The 22063-nt window shown below is 43.4% G+C and overlaps 2 protein-coding genes across 5 annotated transcripts in view; one reads left to right on the top strand and one right to left on the bottom strand.

Annotated features, from left to right (window-relative positions):
• Nucleotides 1–9802, bottom strand: part of OXNAD1 (oxidoreductase NAD binding domain containing 1) — a 55815-nt gene extending 46013 nt beyond the window's left edge. For 2 of the 4 annotated variants that reach the window (XM_067033825.1, XM_067033824.1), the window contains exon 1: nt 8901–9267. The gene's annotated coding sequence lies outside the window, so the exon portion shown is untranslated. Of the gene's footprint in view, nt 1–8900 lie in introns of all 4 variants that reach the window. The other 2 variants (XM_059065042.2, XM_059065043.2) reach the window with 2 other exon arrangements.
• DPH3 (diphthamide biosynthesis 3) lies at nt 8899–14531 on the top strand. The gene is made up of 3 exons (XM_059065047.2): nt 8899–9724; nt 10222–10296; nt 12033–14531. The coding sequence occupies exons 1-3, from the start codon at nt 9617–9619 to the stop codon at nt 12096–12098; spliced, it is 249 nt and encodes an 82-aa protein (XP_058921030.1). The 5' UTR covers nt 8899–9616; the 3' UTR covers nt 12099–14531.
• The last annotated feature ends 7532 nt before the right edge of the window (nt 14532–22063 follow it).

Here is a 22063-nt window from a genome sequence, read left to right as displayed (position 1 = left end):
ATTAATATATATTAAGTAATTTTCAAAATCGTACAAAAAAGAATATTCCATCAATGGCCTCATAGGCCTTACCTCACCAAAGTTATTTCTAAAACAGAGAAAAGTATCATAAATGCTAAATAAAACATATATCCATTTAAACAGTGAACTGCAAGGAACAGATAGTTATGACACTATACATATAAAATCCTGAAGATGCTACCAAAAAACTACTAGAGCTCATCAATGAATTTGGTAAAGTTGCAGGATACAAAATTATACCCAGAAATTTGTTGCATTTCTATACACTAGCAACAAAAGATCAGAAAGAGAAATTAAGGAAACAATCCCATTTACCATCACATCAAAAAAAAATACCTAGCAATAAACCTACTTAAGGAGATAAAAGACCTGTACTCTGAAAACTGTAAGATGCTGATGAAAGAAATCAAAGATGACACAAACAGATGGAAAGATACACCAAGTTCTTGGATTGGAAAAATCAGTACTGTCAAAATGACTATATTACCCAAGGCTATCTACAGATTCAATGCAATCCTTATCAAATTACCAATGGCATTTTTCACAGAACTAGAATAAAAAATTTTAAAATCTGTATGGAAATACAAAAGACCCTGAGTAGATCAATGACATGTAGACCCTGACATGTAGATCAATGGAACAGGATAGAAAGCCCAGAAATAAACCCATGCACCTATGCTCAATTAACCTATGACAAAGGAGGCAGGAATATACAATGGAGAAAAGACAGTCTCTTCAATAAGTGGTGCTGGGAAAACTGGACAGCTACATGTAAAAGAACGAAATTAGAACGTTCTCTAACACCATGCACAAAAATAAATTCAAAATGGATTAAAGACCTAAATATAAGACCAGGTACCATAAAACTCCTAAAGGAAAACATAAGCAGGACATTCTTTGACATAAATTTCAGTTATATCTTTTCGGATCTGTCTCCTAGAGCACGGGTCCCCAACCCCCAGGTCGCACAGCAGGGGGTATTTACAGCCGCTCCCCTTCGCTCACATTACCCCCTGAGCTCCGCCTCCTGTCAGATCAGCAGCAGCATTAGATTCTCATAGGAGCACAAACCCTACTGTGATGTGAACTGTGCATGCGAGGGATCTCGGTTGCACGCTCCTTATGAAAATCTAATGCCTGATGATCTGAGGTGGAGCTGAGGCAGTGACGCTAGCGTTGGGAAGTGGCTGCAAATACAGATTATCATTAGCAGAGAGGTCTGACTGCACAGAGACCATAATAAATCAATTGCTTGCAGACTCATATCAAAACCCTATCAGTGAGTGACAAGTGACAATTAAGCTGCATCTGGTGGCAGGCTTTATAGTGGCAAGTGAGCTGCTGTACTTCAACTGTACAGCTGCATCTAGTGGCAGGCTTTGAGTCAGAATCTGACACTTATTTAGTCCACGCGTGGCCCACCCATTATTTTCTTTACCACTTCCATTGTGCCTCTTTCCCGCACTGCACACTTGTCTCAGTCAGAGTTTTGGTAAGCCCACAAGCTAAACCTAGCCAAAATGCATAAAAAACAAAGGTCTCTAGAGAGTTTCTTTGAAAATGGGGAAAGACCTAACGATGAGACAGCAGAAGACTCTAAGACTGCCAACAGAAAGAAAGCTGGATTTAAAAGAAATTACCAAGAGTCCTACATAATTACGGGTTCATTGCAACAGGTTATTCACATTCTCCAAGCCTGCTTTGTGTAATATGTGGCAACCAGCTATCCAACAAAGCCATGAAACCTTCAACTGCTTCGCCACATGGAGACCAAGCACCCTGCATAAAAACACAAGCCTTTGGAGTTTTTCAAAAGAAAAAAACATGAACACGAAGAACAGAAGCAATTATTGAAGGCCACCACTTTATCAAATGTGTGTGCACTGAGAGCATCATTCTTAGTGCCCAACCACATTGCTAAAGCTAAGAAGCCCTTTACTATTGGTGAAGAGCTGATCCTGCCTGCTGCTAAGGACATTTGTCACGAACTTTTAGGAGAGGCTGCAGTTCAAAAGGTGGCATGTGTTCCTCTTGCAGCTAGCACCATAACTAGATGAACTGATGAAACAGCAGCAGAGGATACTGAGACACAATTGTTAGAGAGGATTAATGAGTCACCATGGTATGCAATCCATGTTGATGAATCTACTGATGTTGACAACAAGGCAAAAACGCTTGTTTTTTGTGCAATATATTTTTCAGAAGGATGTGCATGAGGATAAGTTATGTGCACTTTTGTTGCCAACCAACACCACAGCTGCAGAACTATTCAACTCTTTGGACTTATCAGGATATATCAGGAAAACTGAATTGGTCATTTTTAAAAATTAATTAATTTACTTTTGGCTGCATTGGGTCTTCATTGCTGTGCGTGGGCTTTCTCTAGTTGTGGCGAGTGGGGGCTACTCTTCGTTGCGGTGTGTGGGCTTCTCATTATGGTGGCTTCTCTTGCTGTGGAGAATGGGCTCTAGGCGCACAGGCTTCAGTAGTTGTGGCACACGGGCCTAGCAGTTGTGGCTCACAGGCTCTAGATCACAGGCTCAGTAGTTGTGGCACATGGGCATGTGGGATCTTCCCGGACCAGGGCTTGAACCCGTGTCCCCTACATTGGCAGGTGGATTCTTAACCACTGCGCCACCAGGGAAGCCCTGAATTGGTCATTTTGTGTCAGTATATGCGCGGATGGAGCACCTGCCACAACTGAACAGCTTTCTGGTTTCACCACTTGGGTCAAAGAGGTCGCTTATGAATGTGAGTCTACGCACTGTGTCATCGTAGAGAAAGGCTGGTTAGCCGAAAAATGTCACCGGAACTTTTAACGTTTTGCAGGATGTGATTAAAATTATCAACCACATTAAAGTACATGTCCTTAACGCACATCTGTTTGTGCAGCTCTGTGAGGAGATGGACACAGAGCACACACGTCTTCTCTTATACCCAGAAATGAGATGGCTTTCTAAAGGTATATCACTGGCCACAGTTTTTGAGTTACGAGAGCCGCTCCACAGATTTCTTTTAGAAAAACAGTCACCACTGGCACTACATTTCAGTGACACAGAATGGGTCGCAAAACTTGCTTACTTGTGTGACATATTCAACCTGCTCAGCGAACTCAATCTGTCACTTCACAGGAGAACGACAACTGTGTTCAAGTTGGCAGATAAAGTGGCTGTATTCAAAGCCAAACGGGAATTATGGGGGTGACAAGTGAACATTGGGATTTTTGACATGTTTCAAACATTAGCAGAGATTTTGAAAGAGACTGAGCCAGGGTCTTCTTTCTCTCAGCTAGTGCATGATCACCTATCTCAGCTTTCAAAAGAGTCTGAGCATTACTTCCCAACCACAAAAGACTCCCAAACCAGGAAGGTATGGATCCATGACCCATTTATGAATAAGCCAGGTGAATCGACTTCGTCCGTGCTAGAAGAGAATCAACTGCTTGAGATCGCAAATGACAGTGGCCTTAAAAGTATGTTTGAGTCAACTTCAGATCTCCATACATTCTGGATTGAAGTCAAGGCGGGATATTCTGAGATTGCCACAAAAGCACTGAAAAGCCTCCTTCCATTTCCCACATCCTATCCTTGTGAAGCAGGGTTTTCTGCAGGGACAGCAACCAAAACGAGATCACAGAGAAGACTGGACATAAGCAACACACTTCAGGTGTCCCTGTCTCCCATCACCCCCAGATGGGACCATCCAGTTGCAGGAAAACAAGCTCAGGGCTCCCACTGATTCTGCATTATGGTGAGTTGTATAATTATTTCATTATATATTATGATGTAATAATAATAGAAGTAAAGTGAACAATAAATGTAATGCACTTGAATCATCCCGAAACCATCCCCCCACCCCACCCCACCCCACCCCGGTCTGTGGAAAAATTGTCATCCACAAAACCGGTCCCTGGTGCCAAAAAGGTTGGGGCCACTGTCCTAGAGTAACGGAAATAAAAACAAACAAATGGGACCTAATTAAACTTAAAAGCTTTTGCACAGCAGAGGAAACCATGAACAAAACCAAAAGACAACCTACAGAATGGGATAAAAAATTTGCAAACAATGCAACCAACAAGGGGTTCATCTCCAAAGTATACAAACAGCTCATACAGTGCAATATCAAAAAATCAAACAACCCAATCAAAGAATGGACAGAAGATCTAAATAGACAATTCTCCAAAGACATACAGATGGCCAAAGACACATGAAAAGATGCTCAGCATTGCTAATTATTCAAGAAATGCAAATCAAAACTACAATGATGTATCACCTTACGCTAGTCAGAATGGCCATTATCAAAAACTCTATAAATAATAAATGCTGGAAAGGGTGTGGAGAAAAAAGAACCCTCCTGCCCTGTTGGTGGGAATGTAAACTGCTGCAGCCTCTATGTAGAACAGTATGGAGGTTCCTTAAAAAACTAAAACTAAAGCTACCATATGATTCTACAATCCCACTCCTGGATATATATCCAGAGAAAACCATAATTCAAAAAGATACATGCACCCCAATGTTCACTACAGCACTATTTACAATAGCCAAGACACGGAAGCAACTTAAATGGCCATTGACAGATGAATGGATAAAGATGTGGTATATATATACAATGGAATATTACTCAGCCATAAAAAAGAATGAAATAATGCTATTTGCAGAAACACGGATGGACCTAGAGATTTTCATACTAAGTGAAGTCAGACAAGGAAAGACAAATAACCACATGCTATCCCTTCTTTGTGGAATCCAAAATATGATACAAATGAACTTATCTATGAAACAGAAACAGACACAGACATAGAAAATGAACTTAAGGTTACCAAAGGGGAAAGAAGGGGAGGAATACATGTTTGGAATTAACATATACACACTACTATATATAAAATAGATAACCAACAATGACCTACTGTATAGCACAGGGAACTATACTCAATATTTTGTAATAACCTATAAGGGAGGAAATTCTGAAGAACATATATACTTATGTATGTATAACTGAATCACTGTGCTATACACCTGAAACTAACCAACAATGCAAATCAACTATACTTCAATAAAATTTTTTTTTAAAAAACAAAGCCGCATTCAAAAAATACAAAAACTACCAAAAGAAGAAAAAAACTACCCATATTTTGAAATTTAAGTCCAATGGTTTTATATATTCAATGTATTAATTAACTATAAAAAATTAACATATTAAGTAATTTTCAAAACCATTCAAGAAAGAATATTCCATCAATATTTGTATCCTCATGGGCCTTATCTCACCAAAAAGCTATTTTATTTTTAAAACAGAGAAAAGTATCATAAATGTTAAATAAAACAGATATTCATTTAAGCAATGCACTGCAAGCAACAGATTAAGATTTAAAATGAATGATACTAGTTTCTGTTCAATAACTACATCCAAATTCTTTAACAATTACTGAGGCACCAGGCACTATTTTAGGTTATGGAGACACAATAAACAACCAGACACAAGGCCTTTGCCATCATGAGGCTTTTATCGCAATGTCTACAACAGATAATAATAAACAGATAATCAACAAGACACAGATTACAATGAGTGTGATAAAGGAAATAAGAGTGACGGGGTAGGTGGGGGAATATCAGGAAAGGTCTCTCTCAAGAGGCATCAGAGCTGAGACCCAAATGAGGAGGAAGAGGCAGCCAAGCAGGTGTCAAGTGCAGAGCACTGGAGCGAGGCCCCATCACAGAAACAAGCCTGGTGTGGTAGAGGAAGCACAGCCAGTGTGACTGGAGAGCAGTGAGCCAAGGACAGTGACAGAAGATGAGGTCAAGCAGGGAGACACGTGCCAGATCACAGCAGGCCACAGGAAGGGTGCGGACTTTCTTCTAAAGATGATGGGCAACAACTGTAGGGTTTAAATAAACCAGGGGAGGGACGTGATCTAATTTAAAGGATCACTCAGGTTGCCCTGTAAAGAACAGATGGCAGAGGGGCAACAGTTGAAGCAGGAAGTTCAGTTAGAAGGCACCAGGCTAAGTGTAGATAGGATAAAACTCAGAAGCAGATGAACATGGAATAGATTTTGGAATTAGAGCCCTATCACTTGCTGATAGACTGGATGAGGTGTGAGCAAGCAGAGAGAGAAAGAAAAAACAAGAATGCCTCAAAGAGCATGAATGCCCTGAGATAAACTCACAGAGCTAGCGTGACACCTGCTGATTTATAATCCTAGGTGCCAGTGAGGAAGCACAGGGGATCCCGGCATTTGGTAAGGGGACCCGAGTGGAATACAAGTTATAACAGAGTGCTCGACTCAGAATCAGCAGAACGGGCTCAGATCTGACTCCTTTCTGCTTTCTGACCTTAGTTAGGCCAGTCACCTCTTCCCATTTATAAATGGGAATGACAACACTACCTCACTAGATTGCTGAAAGGAATCAACGTCCAGGGAAACACCTAGCAAGCAGGAGTGTCACTAAAAATCAACCCAAATACGTTATCCCTGCCAAACAATCTAGAAAGGCAGTGGGTTGATATTGCCAATAAACAACTCCTTAGCCTGATCTACAACAGCACTCATAAAAAACAGCTGCTATGACATAAGTATGATCTAGTTCTAAATTCAATCTCACGCTAAGAATTTTGGTCACTGTTATTTTCCAAATCAGCAGTGTTACAATTTTTAAAAATTATTTTTAAACCATAAATTTGTGATCTCAAATGACTGTATAGCAACTAGTAAACTTGCTTTTGTCACGCTCTCAGAATCCAAAGATGTCTCATTATATTATAAAATGTCTATTCCCTTTTAGGAATAAAGTTTAGTAGTCATTGTGATGTTTTATTAAAAAATGCTGGGTGGCGTAAAATAATGCCTCACAGGATTGGCTACAGTTTTACTTTCCTCAGCACAGGATGAACTCAAACTGGCAAAACGATATGGGAAACCACCTCTGGCCAGACAAGGGATATGGCAACAGACGGCAGGCTGAAAGTGGTATGGAAGGCCAAGGAGACCCCCAAATCTAGGCCTCAAGGGAACCAGCACTGCTCTAGCAGAAAATCTCAGCAGTCTACAGAGTGCCAGGTCTGTTTGTTTAATCTAGCTCTGATTCAAGCACCATCGTATCACAGATGGCACTGAAGGTAATTAAGAGCCTAGTTTCTGGGGTCGGACAGGTCCCAGTGATCACCATAGCTTAATGTCACTTACCAGCTTTGCCCCTTTTGGTAAGTTCCTAAACCTAAGCCCCTAAAGCTCAGGTTTCCCAATGTTGAAGATGGGATTAATGATATCTATACCTCATTGGGCTGTTTCCATGACATGATGCATGTAAACCACTTGGTACAAAGCCTGGCACACAGTGTCAATTACTATTAACTAAGTGGTTCATTCATTTTTCTTTTTCCATTTGAGGTAATACATACTCAAAGAAAAGTTGGAAAATTACAAGGAAATTATAAAGAAAAATTACCCAATGACTCCTGAAACTTTTAGCATTACAAACCTCAGATTTTAAGATTCCCCAGCAAATTGTTTTTGATAGATCCAAACTGTTTTCTAAAAGGTCTATCAATTTATAGTTCCATGAACCAAATATGACAGCACACATTTCTGTACATTCAAAAAGGGCTCACTTTTATTTTGTAGGCAGTGCTCAGAAGCACTGAAGAACTAAAGAAAGTTCCCAACCTCAAAATGATCTCTGGGACTACAGAATAAACACTGGAGACTCTCTGTCCTCCTCTCTCCAAGAGGCTACCTGGGAAGTATCCGTGTCTGCAAAGACTCAGGGAGCAGCCTCTGAGCTATGTGGGCTCTGAGCTATGTGGGCTTTCTCCTTTGCTCAGAGCAGAATCATCCCAGTTAACCCTCAACGAGTTTAGCAAATGTTTCCTAACTCCTGAGTAGATCTCCAATTAGGCAAAATACAATGTTAGTGAAGCCTCTGAAATAATCTTCTACAAATCCCTTTAACATAACTTCTAAATTTTCTCCCAAAGACTCCTCTGCCTTTAGGTATTCAAGCTTTAAAAGGGCTAAGCCAGGTGGAACTTCAGCGTGCACAAAATTGGTACCTTCATGCAAACGTCGGAGCACGTGTACATAAATAAGCATAACGATGTGTACATGTGTATATTATGCATATGTATTAGATAAACTGAATATCGTATATGTGATTGATGAACCAAGTAAAACTCATAATTTCCACGCAAAAGTAGAATGTTGGATCTGAAAGGAATCTTGTAAATCATCTCTAATCCAACCCTCTTTTAGTCAGAAGAGGAAATAAGGCCCAAAGAATGTAATTGTCCAGCCCCCAGAGTTAGTTCCCAAAGGTCATCTTCTGAGCCCAGATCTGCTTCTAAATAGTGGTTTTCTCACTGCATTCCTTCTCTACCAAGATTTGAATAAATGCCTAATAATTGAGCAATACTCCCATGAAACCCCGTTTTACCAAGACAGGCACTAGTGTTGCTTTCGAGACAAATCACTTTTTATTTGCATTTCCCATTAAGGTATACAAAGGCCTCATGGTAGTAACTCTACAAGCTGATGACCATTTCTTTTACAAAGAAGAAACTGTGGTTCACGCAAGTTAAGTAATTTGTTCATAGGCCTGGGGACAGACAGGCTATTTCCTAGGCGTGTGATTTTGATTAAGATACGTGACTCTCTGTATCTCAGTTTAAAGATTAATAATATGGAATAACACCTAAAGTCCCAGGGTTGATAGAAGAATTATACTTAGCGAAACACCTGATGTAGTTATATAATATTATCAACACATGCTTGGCAAATACAGGACTAGAACTCAACCTGCGTAACAGATCTTGCTTGGTCCTTTCGACATCACAATTTAGGGCATTTGAAGACAATCTAGGGTGAGGAAGAGGCGGGGATGTACCTGAATAGCCGAGTGCAGCCAGAACTACAAGCTACGCGTCGCCCAGAGCTCACGGTCACTCGGTGAAATCACTATTCCAAGGGAGCTTTTCGTCAGTCACCGGGGAGGCAGGGAAGGACGTTCCGGAGTCCGAGCAGTTCCCGCCGCCACCTCAGACTCAAAAAGCGCGCCCGCTTTTCCGCAGCGTCGCCGAGGTGCAGGGTCGACGCTACCTAGGCCGGCCGCCGCCCGCTGCGGGGTCTGGTTAAGGCCTCTCTAAGGCCCGCGGATGTGAGGCAGGTAACCAACCCCTCAATAAGGAACCTCCAGGACGCCGCCGCGTCTGGGACTCAGCTCGCAGAGTAGGGTCAAGCTCCGCCCCCGGCGCCGGAGAGCTTCCGGTGTTCCCCCACGTGACGCAGCAGCCGCGCGAGCGAACCCCACATATTATTGGTCGCAGCCGTCCGATGGGCGGGGCGGGGCGCGACCTTGCGGAGCAGCCACCGCCATCCGCCCGTGTCTCCGCCCCCTAGGTCCGCCATCTCCATGGTGACCGCTACCCGGTCACCCCTTTGACCTCAAACCCTGAGTTGCGTCATTGTCTCTGAGCCGGAAGCGGTCATTCCTGCGCAAGTGCACGGCGACGACGCCCGGCTGGGCCGGCGCCCTAGAAGTTGGATCGGCCCCGGCCTGGGTCGGACGGCGGAGGTGACAGACCTCTGCTGGTCCCAGTAACGATGGCGGTGTTTCACGACGAGGTGGAGATCGAGGACTTCCAATATGACGAGGACTCGGAGACGTACTTCTACCCCTGCCCGTGTGGAGATAACTTCTGCATCACCAAGGTGACTCGGGGACCCGCCCGGCGACTCCTCGGAGCAGGCGTGCTTTCGCTCTGCCAAGTTCCTGCCGCCGATCCACACGGCTCATAGTTATACACGCCCTTTTTTATCCGTTTCTGAATTCCCCCAAATTTGATACTCTGCGCTGTCGGCGGCACTTGGTTCTGGCCTTTAGTCGGGCCGGAGCGGGGAGGGGAGGGTGTGGATGGCGCCATCCTCCCCAACTTAAGCTTCCACTTCCTGGTATTCCTTTGGAAGAAGGTATATGTTTTTGTCTTCCCGGGGGTTTTGAGGCGACTGAACCTTGACTCACCCTCCTGGTGTTTATCCCAAGTGACGCTTCCAGGGAAGAGTGGGGCTGGCATTGGAAGATGCTTTTGGTCCTCATATGCCTTGTGAGGAGGCCAGGCTCAAAGGTGCTTGCAGAGGTGGGAGGGTTTGGGAGAGGAGATCGCCAAGAGAAGACTATACTGACCATGCGGTGTTCGATTTTGTTATAGGAAGATTTGGAGAATGGGGAAGACGTGGCAACGTGCCCTAGCTGCTCTCTCATTATAAAAGTGATTTATGACAAAGTAAGGAGTCAAATTTTAAAAGGTGGGGGAAGGGTTGCAGGGACCTAGAGTAGTCTGCCTATGATAGGTAGGTGGAGAATGTTTTCTAATCTTGTGTTAGGTAAATGCTATGTTTTTTAAGACAAATTTTTAAAACCATTAATAAGCAGCTGTATAGTGAAATTTTAAAAGCTCAAATTGATTAACTCTTAGCTTTGGAGAAGGCAATAAAGAAAACTGCTCTGTATCTACTGAATATTATGATTACTTATTAAATAGAGGAAAATAATTATAAAGATTATTTAATTGACAGTGTTTATTCCTCCCTTATTTAATAAGCAATTAAAATTGTTTAGAGCTCTTGGGCTTATTTTGAGGGAACATTTGTATAGTATCTCTTACCAGGCTTATACATCGAACTCTGCATTATCTTGTTTGAGATGTAAGTCATAGTTGCAATTTTACAATTTTCATTTTAGCCTTTAGTTGTCCTGCTGTTTTCACCCAAGGATATTGACAATAGAAAACAAAATAAATGCCCACCTCTACCCCAACTTTTGGTCAGTACTTTGAGTGGAGTCTTAACATCATAAGAAGCTTAACATTCTTTTTTCTGGGTTTTGTTTTTTGTTTTTGTTGTTGTTGTTTTTGAGGTATAATTGTCATATAACAGAGCTTAACATTCTTAAGGATGAACTATAAAATGATCATAGGCAAGGTTGGGGAACAAGGCACTTAGCCTCATGACATAAGCAGTCTATAATTTAGACTACACTTAAGAGGTTTACTGATTTATTCTTGCATTTAAATGTGTTCTGGAACAAAAAGAAAACAGGGTAAGGGTGAGCGGGAGTGCTGGTATGAAAAGAGGTTGCAATTTTAAATCGGGTGATCACGTACTGTAGGCTGTTTAGTAGCATCCCTGACCTCTACCCATTAGATGCCAGTAGCACCCCACAGTATGTCAACCCAGAATGTCTCCACACATTGCCAGATATCCCCAGAGACAAAAGCAACACCTCCTCCATGCTACCCCTTGAGAACCTTGTGTTAGAGCAAGAAGGCACAGGGCCATTTTAAAGAATATGGAGCATCATGTTGGTGGTGGACCATAAACTCCAAAGAACACAGTGGGAGGGTTCCAGGTGCTGGGCAGGAGCCAGAGGTCGATAGGGACAGAATACAGGCTGATCCTTATGGAGATCAGACTGCAGGAGATGAGGGGTAACCTGGGAGGCAGAGGTTTCCTGGGCTGGCTGGCGTAAACCAGGCTAAATCATCAGAGATGGAACTTCATTTACAAAATAGCTAATTTGCAGATTATCTATGTTGGGAAACATAAAGAGCTATCCCTTTAGTTGAAAAAGTAATTACTTTGAAGAGGGCAGGTATTTGAGTGACCAAATATTGAAGTGGAGAAGTAGTAGTGCAAATAGTAATTAATACAGAAACGTAAAAGGTGTGACGTCTGTTTTATAAATGTGATTTCTGAGAAATGGGTGCTCTGTAGTGACGAAGCACATGTTTGTTTATAAGATAAGGTGCACTAAATATGAATTCAGGACTAAAAACTGATACATTTTTAAGATTATGATTCTGGTGCTGGCATTGACTCACTGAACAAGAATTAAGTGATAGAGCAAAGGAAAAACTTAGATTAACAGAGCTGGATTGATTCTGTAACAAAATGAGTTTACCATTGATGCATCTGTGACACAGACACTCCATGATTAATATAATTTCTTGTTCTGTCTTAGGATCAGTTTATGTGTGGAGAGACAGTCCCAGCCCCTTCCACCAACAAAGAGCTAGTTAAGTGCTGAAGAAGACTTTAGGATTCCAAAGCCTGAACTTCGGGGAATGAGCCAAATTGGAAAAATCAAATGCAAAGTCACTGGCTTCTCCATGGGGACAGTCATTTTGTAGTTTGGTGTTCCATAGAGTGTGGATTCTTTCCATCGGCTGCCAAGTTCATCACCAGTTGAAGAAGCATGTCCACCACATGACATACCTGGATTTTGTGCCTAGAACTTTGAATTGGATGGGCTCTTAATTTTCCATCCGAACTTAAAAGAAGATAATTTCAAATCAGTGCTTTCTTTTGCTCAATTTTGTTATTTTTATATCTTACACCTAATTACTTCATTATGTGACAACAGCTTCATCTACCTCAAAGTCATTAGGATTCTTTAAAAAAAGATTTTATTTTTTAGTTGGTTATTAAGATTATTAAAATCAGCCCTTTCTTTGTAGTTTGACATCAGCTCTGCTGTTCTAAACTGAAGGAAATCAGTTGCCTTTAGTCAGTCAGGACTGTACCTTCAGTTGGCCAGGCCAGTTTTCAAGAGCTGGCCATGAGTTAGATGTCTGTGTTCTGTTAAGCATGTCATTTCCATTATACTTCATACACTGGGTTCTGGTCATGGTGTTAAAGAGAAAATATACTGAGCTCACAATTTTTCCAGAGTTAAAAGTTAGTGAGTTAAGAAGAAAAGTCAAAAAGTGAAAAATGGTCAAAGAATATGGAATTTCCTTATCAATATTCTGCATGTTCCTTGAAAATCAGGACAAGATAAAAAGAAAAACAGCCAAAGAAAGTGAAATTGGTAACAGAATGAGAGGAGAAAAATATGCCTACTTTTAGTATATTAACTGCTTGAGTGGTTTTGTGAGAACAGAGCAAGTAACATTTCTGTATCTGGGTTCTCCTGTGTGTATTTGTTTTTAGATAAGGCTAAAGAAATTTCACTCTAGGTAGGGGTTAATGTCAAGTCTTCATGGCTAGCGGCCCTGCTTTCAGCATTACCACCAAATCCAGTTACTAGTCCTAAAACATAAAGCTTCGACAGCAACTCTTGTATTTGCTGAGGAGGAACTTAAAAATGAGATGCCTCTTCCAATTAAATATACTCCTGAGGGCACATCTAATAAGCCTCTATAAGCTGCAACTGTATCAGACATTCACTCTTGCCCTGGAGAGAAAGAAACATACAAAGATAGGCTATCGGTCTTCCTTTGCTACAGCCCTGAGGATAGCAAGACATAGAACCACTTGCACAGAAATTCCAAAATTCCCTTTATATACACACCTCTGCTGTGTGTACATAAAGTTAAACTCACCTATGTCTGGTGGGTTGCTCTGTAAATGGCTTCTGCAATTAGACAGAAAAATAGCTTGCCAGCATGTGAGCATTTTATTACTAACTGATAAATGTGCAGCACACTCATTGGGGGTTTAAATTAAAACAGTCCAGTGGCCTTTTTTCCCCTGCCAACAGCATGGCTATGTGAAGCCATTAGGCTGAGACATAAATCACCAAAAAGTGTATGCCAGAACTGCTTGGTACATTATGTGAAGCATACGGCATGTTGATGCGTTGAGAAATCTCATCGCTATTTGGGACACTGACACCCTAGAAGTAATCCACAGTTGCTCTGGAACGAGTGACGGCTCAGGTGAACAGAGCAGGGTGTGTGCTGACTGTTGGGGATGAGCTACAGAGAGAAACAAACTGTCCCATACTCAGATCTGATGGTTTTGTAGATACCGATAACTGATGATGAATTTCAAACAAGAACAGACATCCCTGATGTCACTTACACTGTGAGCATAGAAGAGCAGGAAGAAAAGTTGCCTAAGTCCAAACGTCTCAGGAGAAAAGCCAGCGGCACTGGCGATCGGTGATAATCTGTGATAACAGGAATGATTTCATTTCCAAAGCAGCTGAATTGCTAAATCTGTTAACCGCAAAAGAACACATCAGGATTTAATCCTGTGTTAAGCAGAAAGTAAAACCAGGGTCTTACAGATATGACTCGAGTTTGGTGTGGTGTATATGCCTTGTTTAGCTTCACAGACATTTCAGAGCCCCTCTGAGGACTGAGTTGTAATCCAGGCTCTGTCTCTTGCTAGCTTTGTAATCTTTGGCAAGGCCAGTGGATTCCTCATCCGTACAATTAGGAGCCTGGATCAGGGTATTTCTAAATTCAGTACTATAATTTCAGGCTTCATGGTTTGCAGGAGCTGGAATGGTTATTGAAACCTTTTTAAACTAAACATGAGCTGAAGATGAATTACAGAGAAAGACACTCCATTCTTCAGTAACTCCATGTCAGAGGATTCTGCATATACTTTAGTGTACAGTCAGAAACCTTTTTATTGGAAAGCACCCAACATTTTTGATAACTGTACGTATTAATTTATTACCAGAATAAATTGTATTGGCATGCTAAATAAAGCCAGATTATTTACATCATTTGTTTTCATGTAGTTTTTTTTCCCCTAAATACCAACATTATGTATTAAAGGGTTATAATGTGATTTTCATATGAGGTAGAAATCTTTAACCCGCTTTAGAACTTTGTAAGGTTTCTGTTATGGACAGTACAGTTTTTAAGTAGGAAAGAAATTACCACTGTTTCTACAGTTTGGCCACATGGATTTCAGTTCTGGATTTTTATTGTTATTTGGGAAAAAATATCTTTGAATTAAGCGGCAGAAAGGCAGAGATAGTTGACTGTAATTCAGTTTATTGCTAGGAAGGAAGGCTGGTATTTAAGACTGATGATCAGTTCTTACAGTGGTTTGAGAGCCCAGCTCTAGTTAGGGCACAGTTTGAATCTCAGTTCCTCCACTGTGACCTTGGACAGGCTTCTTTTTGTATACGTCCCGGTCTGTGAAATGTAGACCATAATAGTACCTTTTCCCCAGCGTTGCTCTGTGGGTTCATTCATTCAGCAAGGGTCTGTGGAGTGCTTGCCACACGGTGGGCACTAAGTGAGGAAGACAGGTAGGTTTCTACCATTGTGGAGCTTCCTTGCAACTAGAAGAGAGGAAATAAGAGAACAGGCTGTGTTTAGGGTCCAGGAGGAAACAAACCACGTGATGTGATACAGGTGCCTTTCTCAAGAATAGATGAAAGGCTTCTCAGGTCTGGCACCTTTTCTGAGACCTGAAGGATGAGAATGAAGCAGACTTGTGAAAATGATTACATTAGCTAATGACTAAAACATTTAGCACAATGCCTGTCATACCTGCAAAAACAAAAAGTAATCTACTCTAATACCTAAAGGAATTCATTGTTTTGAGCACTGACAATATTATTAGAATAAATACGAAAAGTGCGAAGTATTGGACACCCTTTGCCCACACTTACTGAATCTCTCTGGGCTTGGGTTTTGACAAGCCCTCCAGGTGGTTCTGATGCAGCTAACGTTTGAGAAGCACTGGTTGAGCACCGGCGTTCGAACTTGGCAATGCACTAGGACCACCTGAGGAGCTTTTAGAAACCGTGCTGCCCAAGAGAGGCTGATTTATTTGGTCTGGGTGCAGCTTGAAGGTCAGGATTAGTACAGTCTCCCTTGTGATTCTAACATGCAGACCAAGCTGAGAACCTCTAGACTCAGCTGGAAAAGAAAATTCATAATCACAAAGTAAGAAGGATCCAGTTTTTTCAATGGTCACACCTTGTTTGCACGTGAAAAAGGAGTGGGCTCAGTCGGCCACTTGCTTTGTGTCCAGACATACAATCAGCCCTAACAAGTGACCGCAGAGCCCAAGCTGGGCTAATGACCCCAGTGGGAGAGCCCCAATCTGAGTAGCCCCCTAGCTGCGCCCCCTGCTTAAACAATCACATTTTCCCAGAACACACTCTGGCTGCTAATTACACACCTTACAGAAGTGACAGCTTCTGCATGTGTAAGTAATTAGGATTGCTTTAACTCCATTCCCTACTTCCTACAAAGCAAATTACTCATGATTACATAATACATTGGGAAACCATTTTACAAATTATTCCTTAAGAGTTTAAAACAAAGGACACAGGAAAGGGACTTCCCTGGTGGCGCGGTGGTTAGGAGCCCGCCTGCCACTGCAGGTGACACGGGTTCGAGCTCTGATCCAGGAAGATCCCACATGCCATGGATCAACTAAGCCCGTGCACCACAACTACTGAGCCTGCACTCTAGAGCCCAGGAGCCACAACTACTGAGCCCACATGCTGCAACTACTGAAACCTGTGTGCCTAGAGCCTGTTCTCAGCAACGAGAGAAGCCACCACAATGAGAAGCCCGCACACCACAACCAAGAGTAGCCCCCGCTCACCACAACTAGAGAAAGCTCACATGCAGCAACGAAGACCCAACGTGGCCATAAATAAATAAAATAATTTATATATTTTTTAAAAGGACACATAAAAAAGAAACCACAGTTAAAAATACTATCCCCTAGGGCTTCCCTGGTGGCTCAGTGGTTGAGAATCCGCCTGCCAATGCAGGGGACACGGGTTCGTGCCCCGGTCCGGGAAGATCCCACATGCCGCGGAGCGGCTGGGCCCATGAGCCATGGCCACTGAGCCTGTGCTTCCGGAGCCTGCGCTTCGCAACGGGAGAGGCCACAACAGTGTGAGGCCCGCATACCGAAAAAAAAAAAAAAAAATACTATCCCCTAGGGCTTCCCTGGTGGCGCAGTGGTAGAGAGTCTGCCTGCTGATGCAGGGGACACGGGTTCGTGTCCCGGTCTGGGAAGATCCCACATGCCGCCGAGCGGCTGGGCCCGTGAGCCATGGCCGCTGAGCCTGCGCGTCCGGAGCCTGTGCTCCACAACGGGAGAGGCCACAACAGTGAGAGGCCTGCTTACCACACACACACAAAAAAAATACTATCCCCTAGCTCACAAAATTCTTAAAATGGGGGAGGGATATCCAAGGAAGGCAGCCACCTTGGTCCTGGCAAACGAGGGGTATTTGATGGGACAAGGGGTTCCATATGAAGTGACTCCCAAATAGAGGTGAATGTCTAGTAAGGGGTGGGGCATCTCAGTATGTGGCACAGAGACCAGGCACTGCTTCAAGGGGTCAACACTTGGGACTGAAACAGGCAAGCAGGACCCAGTCACTAGGCAAAGATTTGGGGCCAGACTTCATCTTTAGAGGGGAATTGAGCTCTTTCCTGTACGTTTGGGCAAAGATTAATGCCAAGACTGAGGGTGCAGAAGAGGGGAAACAAACTCTTAATGGGCACCACCTGTGTTCTAGGCTCTTTCCATGAGGGCAGGACAGGGCACCCAGGGACACCCCAGAGGGCATTGGGTCCCAGTCTACAATCCCAAATGGCAGAACCTGGACTATTACTGTAGCCAGCAGGTATCTCTGAACTACCAACTGGTGATGATGAAAGAGTGAACTGACGAGGAGGGGGACTTTGGACCATTTAATGAGATTAAGTGACATAATACATGTAAAGCAGTGAGCACAGTGTTTGCACATAGTAAGGGCTCAATAAAAAAGTTTAATCGTACTTATTTTTTGCTTATCAGAAATGACCCAAGACTTATGGTCTGAGGAACTTGCCTGAATTTAAAGGTTAAGACAGCACAGAACTCAGCCATGATGTGTCAGGGGTCAACCCAGAGAAGCAAAAGAGCCAACAGCAGTAGAGGATGAGGGATTTGTTTGAGGGTTAGGCTTTATGTGGTTGTGCGAGCGAGAAGGAGGCATCAAGGCTGTTATCTCTGCGTCTGGTCTTGAGACTAAAGTAGCTACAAGTCAGCCAAACTTGGTGTGAACAAAAGAAAATACAAACTGGAGCTACATCCGTCTCTCCCCACTGCCAACCTTGACTCAGTGGGTGATGTCTGCAGGAGGCTGGCACCCTTCCCCAGGGAGCTGCATAAGTAGTTGGCGCAGAACAAGGCAAAGATGGCAACAGTGTGTGTGAGCACCCACTGCCCTGCTGCCCTGCTCCAACCTTCCGAACATAAAAATATGTCTGCTGCTTTCCTTCTCATTTCCAATTTTTTTTTTTTTTTTTTGGCCGTGCAGCTTGCGGGATCTTAGTTCCCCAACCAAGGATGGAACCCGAGCCCTGGCAGTGGATGCACCAAGTCCTAACCACTGGACCACCAGGGAATTCCCTCATTTCCAAATCTTGCACAAAATTTCTCTGGTGGTCGATACTCACCCAGGACCATAAAGAGAAGGGAATTCTGCGAAATGTAGTCCTATAGTCCCAGTTTAGCCGATCGCCACCATACACAATGTTGGGGAAGCCGAGGCAGGGGTGGGACACCATTTTTGTTTTTAAACAGGTAAAGTGATAATAACATGATGTCATTTAGATCACACTGTGGTGTTGATTTCATTATCCCCATGTTAACTGAAACATTAGATCAAGTCAGCCTCTCTTGCTGGCCAGACATCAGACAACAGTCCCATGAGATTAATTTTTGCTACACTTGCGTTGTGAGATGAGCAAGGTTTTGGCTGTGTTTTCTGTATTCAAATTTAGAGCAATGTCATTCTAGTAATAATAGGTTAATATTTCCAAAGTATGCTCTATATATCCACATGAAGGGATTTATTAGCTCTAATTCTAGAGAGAAATGGGACATATGTTTATACAATGTCATTCAAAGTGAAATGTAACACCCCTGGGAACCTAGACTACCCCCCCTCCTCCTCCCCTTACTGATGGGTCTGTTTCCTGGTTGCAGGAATTTGGGGATGATTCATTTTGAGTGTTTTTATTGCAACAAATTCCCTGATACATTTCAGTGGTGTCCAACAGTTTGTCATCCAGACCGTTTAAAATCAGGTGAGAAGCTCACACTTCAAGTCTGACATGATCTGCATGGCCAGGCCTGAAAACTTGAACTTTGGACCTTGAACAGAATCTGCCAGCTATAGTTTTTATATTCCTGGCAAAATATGGCCTATTCAGGATTTGTCCATCTAGCTTGGCTAAGCACTTGTCACATGATGCTGAGGTCAAGGGGAAAAAAATCCGTGAAGTTAGACATAAAAAAGGACTCTCGGCTTGTAGAAGTGTTAAGGTTATTAGTAGTTACCCACCAAAATGGATAAGCAGTGTCATTCAACTGATAAAGATGCTGCAAGCATTTTCTGTTTATGAGTTGGGCCTAATCTCTGTGCCAAGGGGGAATTTTACAAAAACAGAATTATATTACAGAGAAACTTTAAGAACAGGATGGAAATGCTTTTCACCAGTAAGTGACACAGATGTAGGTGCTGGTAGCTAAATGATTGGAAACTTTGTTCTCTTTGCCGAACACACCCCTTACTCATCAGGAATTTTAAGCAGTTAAGTACCATCTGGACATCATGAGGCAGAAGGGGGCCTGACCTCAGCCAGATGGCTCCTGTTTTCCTCGCTTGCACACGTGTTCCTCCCCATCTGTGGGCTCAGTGGGGCAGGGCCCTGGGCAAAGTGGCCAAGGACAGTACTGGTCACCTGGGCAGGCCTTGATCTATCCACTGTAATACAGGGAGGGCGGGGAGTTGAAGGAATGATTTCGGACATTTCAGCTCTGTTCTGATGTGACATTGAGTGGGTGAATGACTATTTCCAGTCTCCGATGAACTTGTCCTCTCGAGCCTGAAGGGGCCACCTTGAGGTGACAGCCATGCTTTGGTCTGGGGAGTGGGGGCAGGAAGAGAGGAGTGGAGGAGAGCAGCCCTCGCAGGAATGACTGTAAATGACAGCAGCCAGGGCCTGTTGGGGGAGCCAGAGACCCACTGGACATGAGTGTGTGTAGCCCAAGCCCCGCCAGCTTGCAGAAGGACATGTGCGGCCAAAATCTCCCTGTCCCACATGTCTTTTTTCCCAGGGGGCAGCCTACTTAATGCAAATGCCACCTGCGGGACCTTCAGCCCAGGTCTGGGGCAAACTCACCCGCTGGTTACTGGCCTCAGCGTATCAAGACACACTTAGCTAGGCCTTTGAGTTCCAGGGCTGCCCTGTCTAACATGGTAGCTAAAATTCATATTTCAATTAAGAGGAAATAAAATTAAGAAGTCAATTCCTCAGCCATACTGCCATATTTCAAGTACTCATGTACACATGCTGCTGTGGCCTGTGGCTACCATATTGGACGGTCCAAGTAAAGAGCATTTCCATCATCACCGGAAGTTCTACTGGAGAGCTCAGTTCCAGAATTCGCCAGAGTGCTCGTATACTGAAGAAACATAAAACACCTCTCTGGACTTCCTCTTCTTCTTCTGTTACGTTTCTTTCTTTGCTTGCATTGGAATATCTTGGCCATAGATACTTTTTTAATATAAATTTATTTATTTATTTATTTATCTTTGGCTGCATTAAGTCTTCGTTGCTGCACGCAGGCTTTCTCTAGTTGCGGCAAGCGGGGGCTACTCTTTGTTGCGGTGTGAGGGCTTCTTATTGCAGTGGCTTCTCTTGTTGCAGAGCACAGGCTCTAGGCATGTGGGCTTCAATAGTTGTGTCTCGCGGGCTCTAGAGTGCAGGCTCAGTAGTTGTGGCACACAGGCTTAGTTGCTCTGCAGCATGTGGGATCTTCCCGGACGCAGGCTCGAACCCGTGTCCACTGCATTGGCAGGTGGATTCTTAACCACTGCACCACCAGGGATGTCCCCATAGATTCTTAGAGACATTTGATATTGAAGACCTGGGTTCAAGCCTCAGCTTCCCCACATCAAGTTTACGAGAGTTACTTAGTCTGTTTCTGTGTCAAGAAAACGAGGATAATTGACCACCTCCCTGGGTTGGGAAAATCAGATGAGATAATAAACAGGTTGTTGCTGATAAGCCCTATGCACTGTACCTATTCTCACCAAGTGATGCACAAAGAGAAAAGGGAGGGGTGATAGCCATTAAAATTGTGTCAAAAAAAGAGGTGTTTTTTGGAATAATATTGGTGGTTTTTCAGAAGGGACTGTAAAGGTAAAATAATGATACTTCCTCTGAGAAGAGAGGCAATTCCTTCCCACTCCCCTCTCTTTAGTGGGTCTTTTTGAAAACATTAATAGGCCTGATAAGAAGCCCAACCTTTTGATTTTATAATGCAAGGTCAAGGGCCTTCTGACCCTTACAACCATAGACACACATTGTGCAAATGAACTCAGAGCCTCTGGAGGTGGACAGGAGACAATCACATGGTCCACCCATCTGTCTCTCAAAGGGATGAGAGACGTTTTCATCGTTCCTTCTTCTACTTTACTGCATAAATTCATGGGAAATTCTGTCCAGACTCTGAAGTCACTTTCATGTTACCTTAATGCACGAGTCTGTTAGTTCTTACCAATAATGAGCCATGTTCGCTCTCTTCTGTATTAGTATGGAGGGCTCTTTGTGTTGGCAGGATTGTTTTATTTCTCCAACAGGACTAAAGGAGACTTGAGTTTCCCATGTGGAGTGGAGGTGGCGAGGGGAAAGCCCCCCTCTGGAGGTGATGGGCTCAGATTGGAGGGAAAGGCTGGGTTTCTGGTTGATTTCCCCTCCTGGGACGCCAGCATTTGAGACCCAACCAGAAGAGAGAAGGTGCTCTGGTTTCCAGGGGCCCAGTAGGGACATAGCCCAGGAAGGGAGAGGATTAGCCCGCTAAGTGTGTGACACTCACTGATAACCCTAATCCTGTGATTTCTCCTGTAAAAGTCCAGGAAGTGAAACTTCTATTTTAAGTGCTATGGAGTTTTGTCTTGCATGAGATTTCAAATCACTCTAACTTCGATGGCAACTAAAAAATAGTCCTTTCAGTTTTCTAGAAGAAGCTGGGAAGGAGCCCCAAGTCCTACTGTGAATTAGTTGGGGAAGCAGGTGGCAGATTCTGGGAGCCTGTGTGCCTTTTGCAAAAGGGTAGTTGGCGATCAAGTGGGCTGCAAAGGACAGAGCATGGGGGCAAGGGGCCCGGGGGCTATAAGAACGAAGGAGCCCAGGGGCAGACAAGGGAGGGACCAGCCCTGTCCACAAACCTGGGGTTCACATTTGGGGCCAAAAAGCAAGTCAGCTGACAATTTCA

Source organism: Kogia breviceps, chromosome 5 (assembly GCF_026419965.1).
Source record: "Kogia breviceps isolate mKogBre1 chromosome 5, mKogBre1 haplotype 1, whole genome shotgun sequence".
Classification (NCBI taxonomy): Eukaryota; Metazoa; Chordata; class Mammalia; order Artiodactyla; family Physeteridae; genus Kogia; species Kogia breviceps.
Note: the sequence above shows the minus strand (reverse complement) of the source record. Positions and strands in the feature narration are given on the sequence as shown.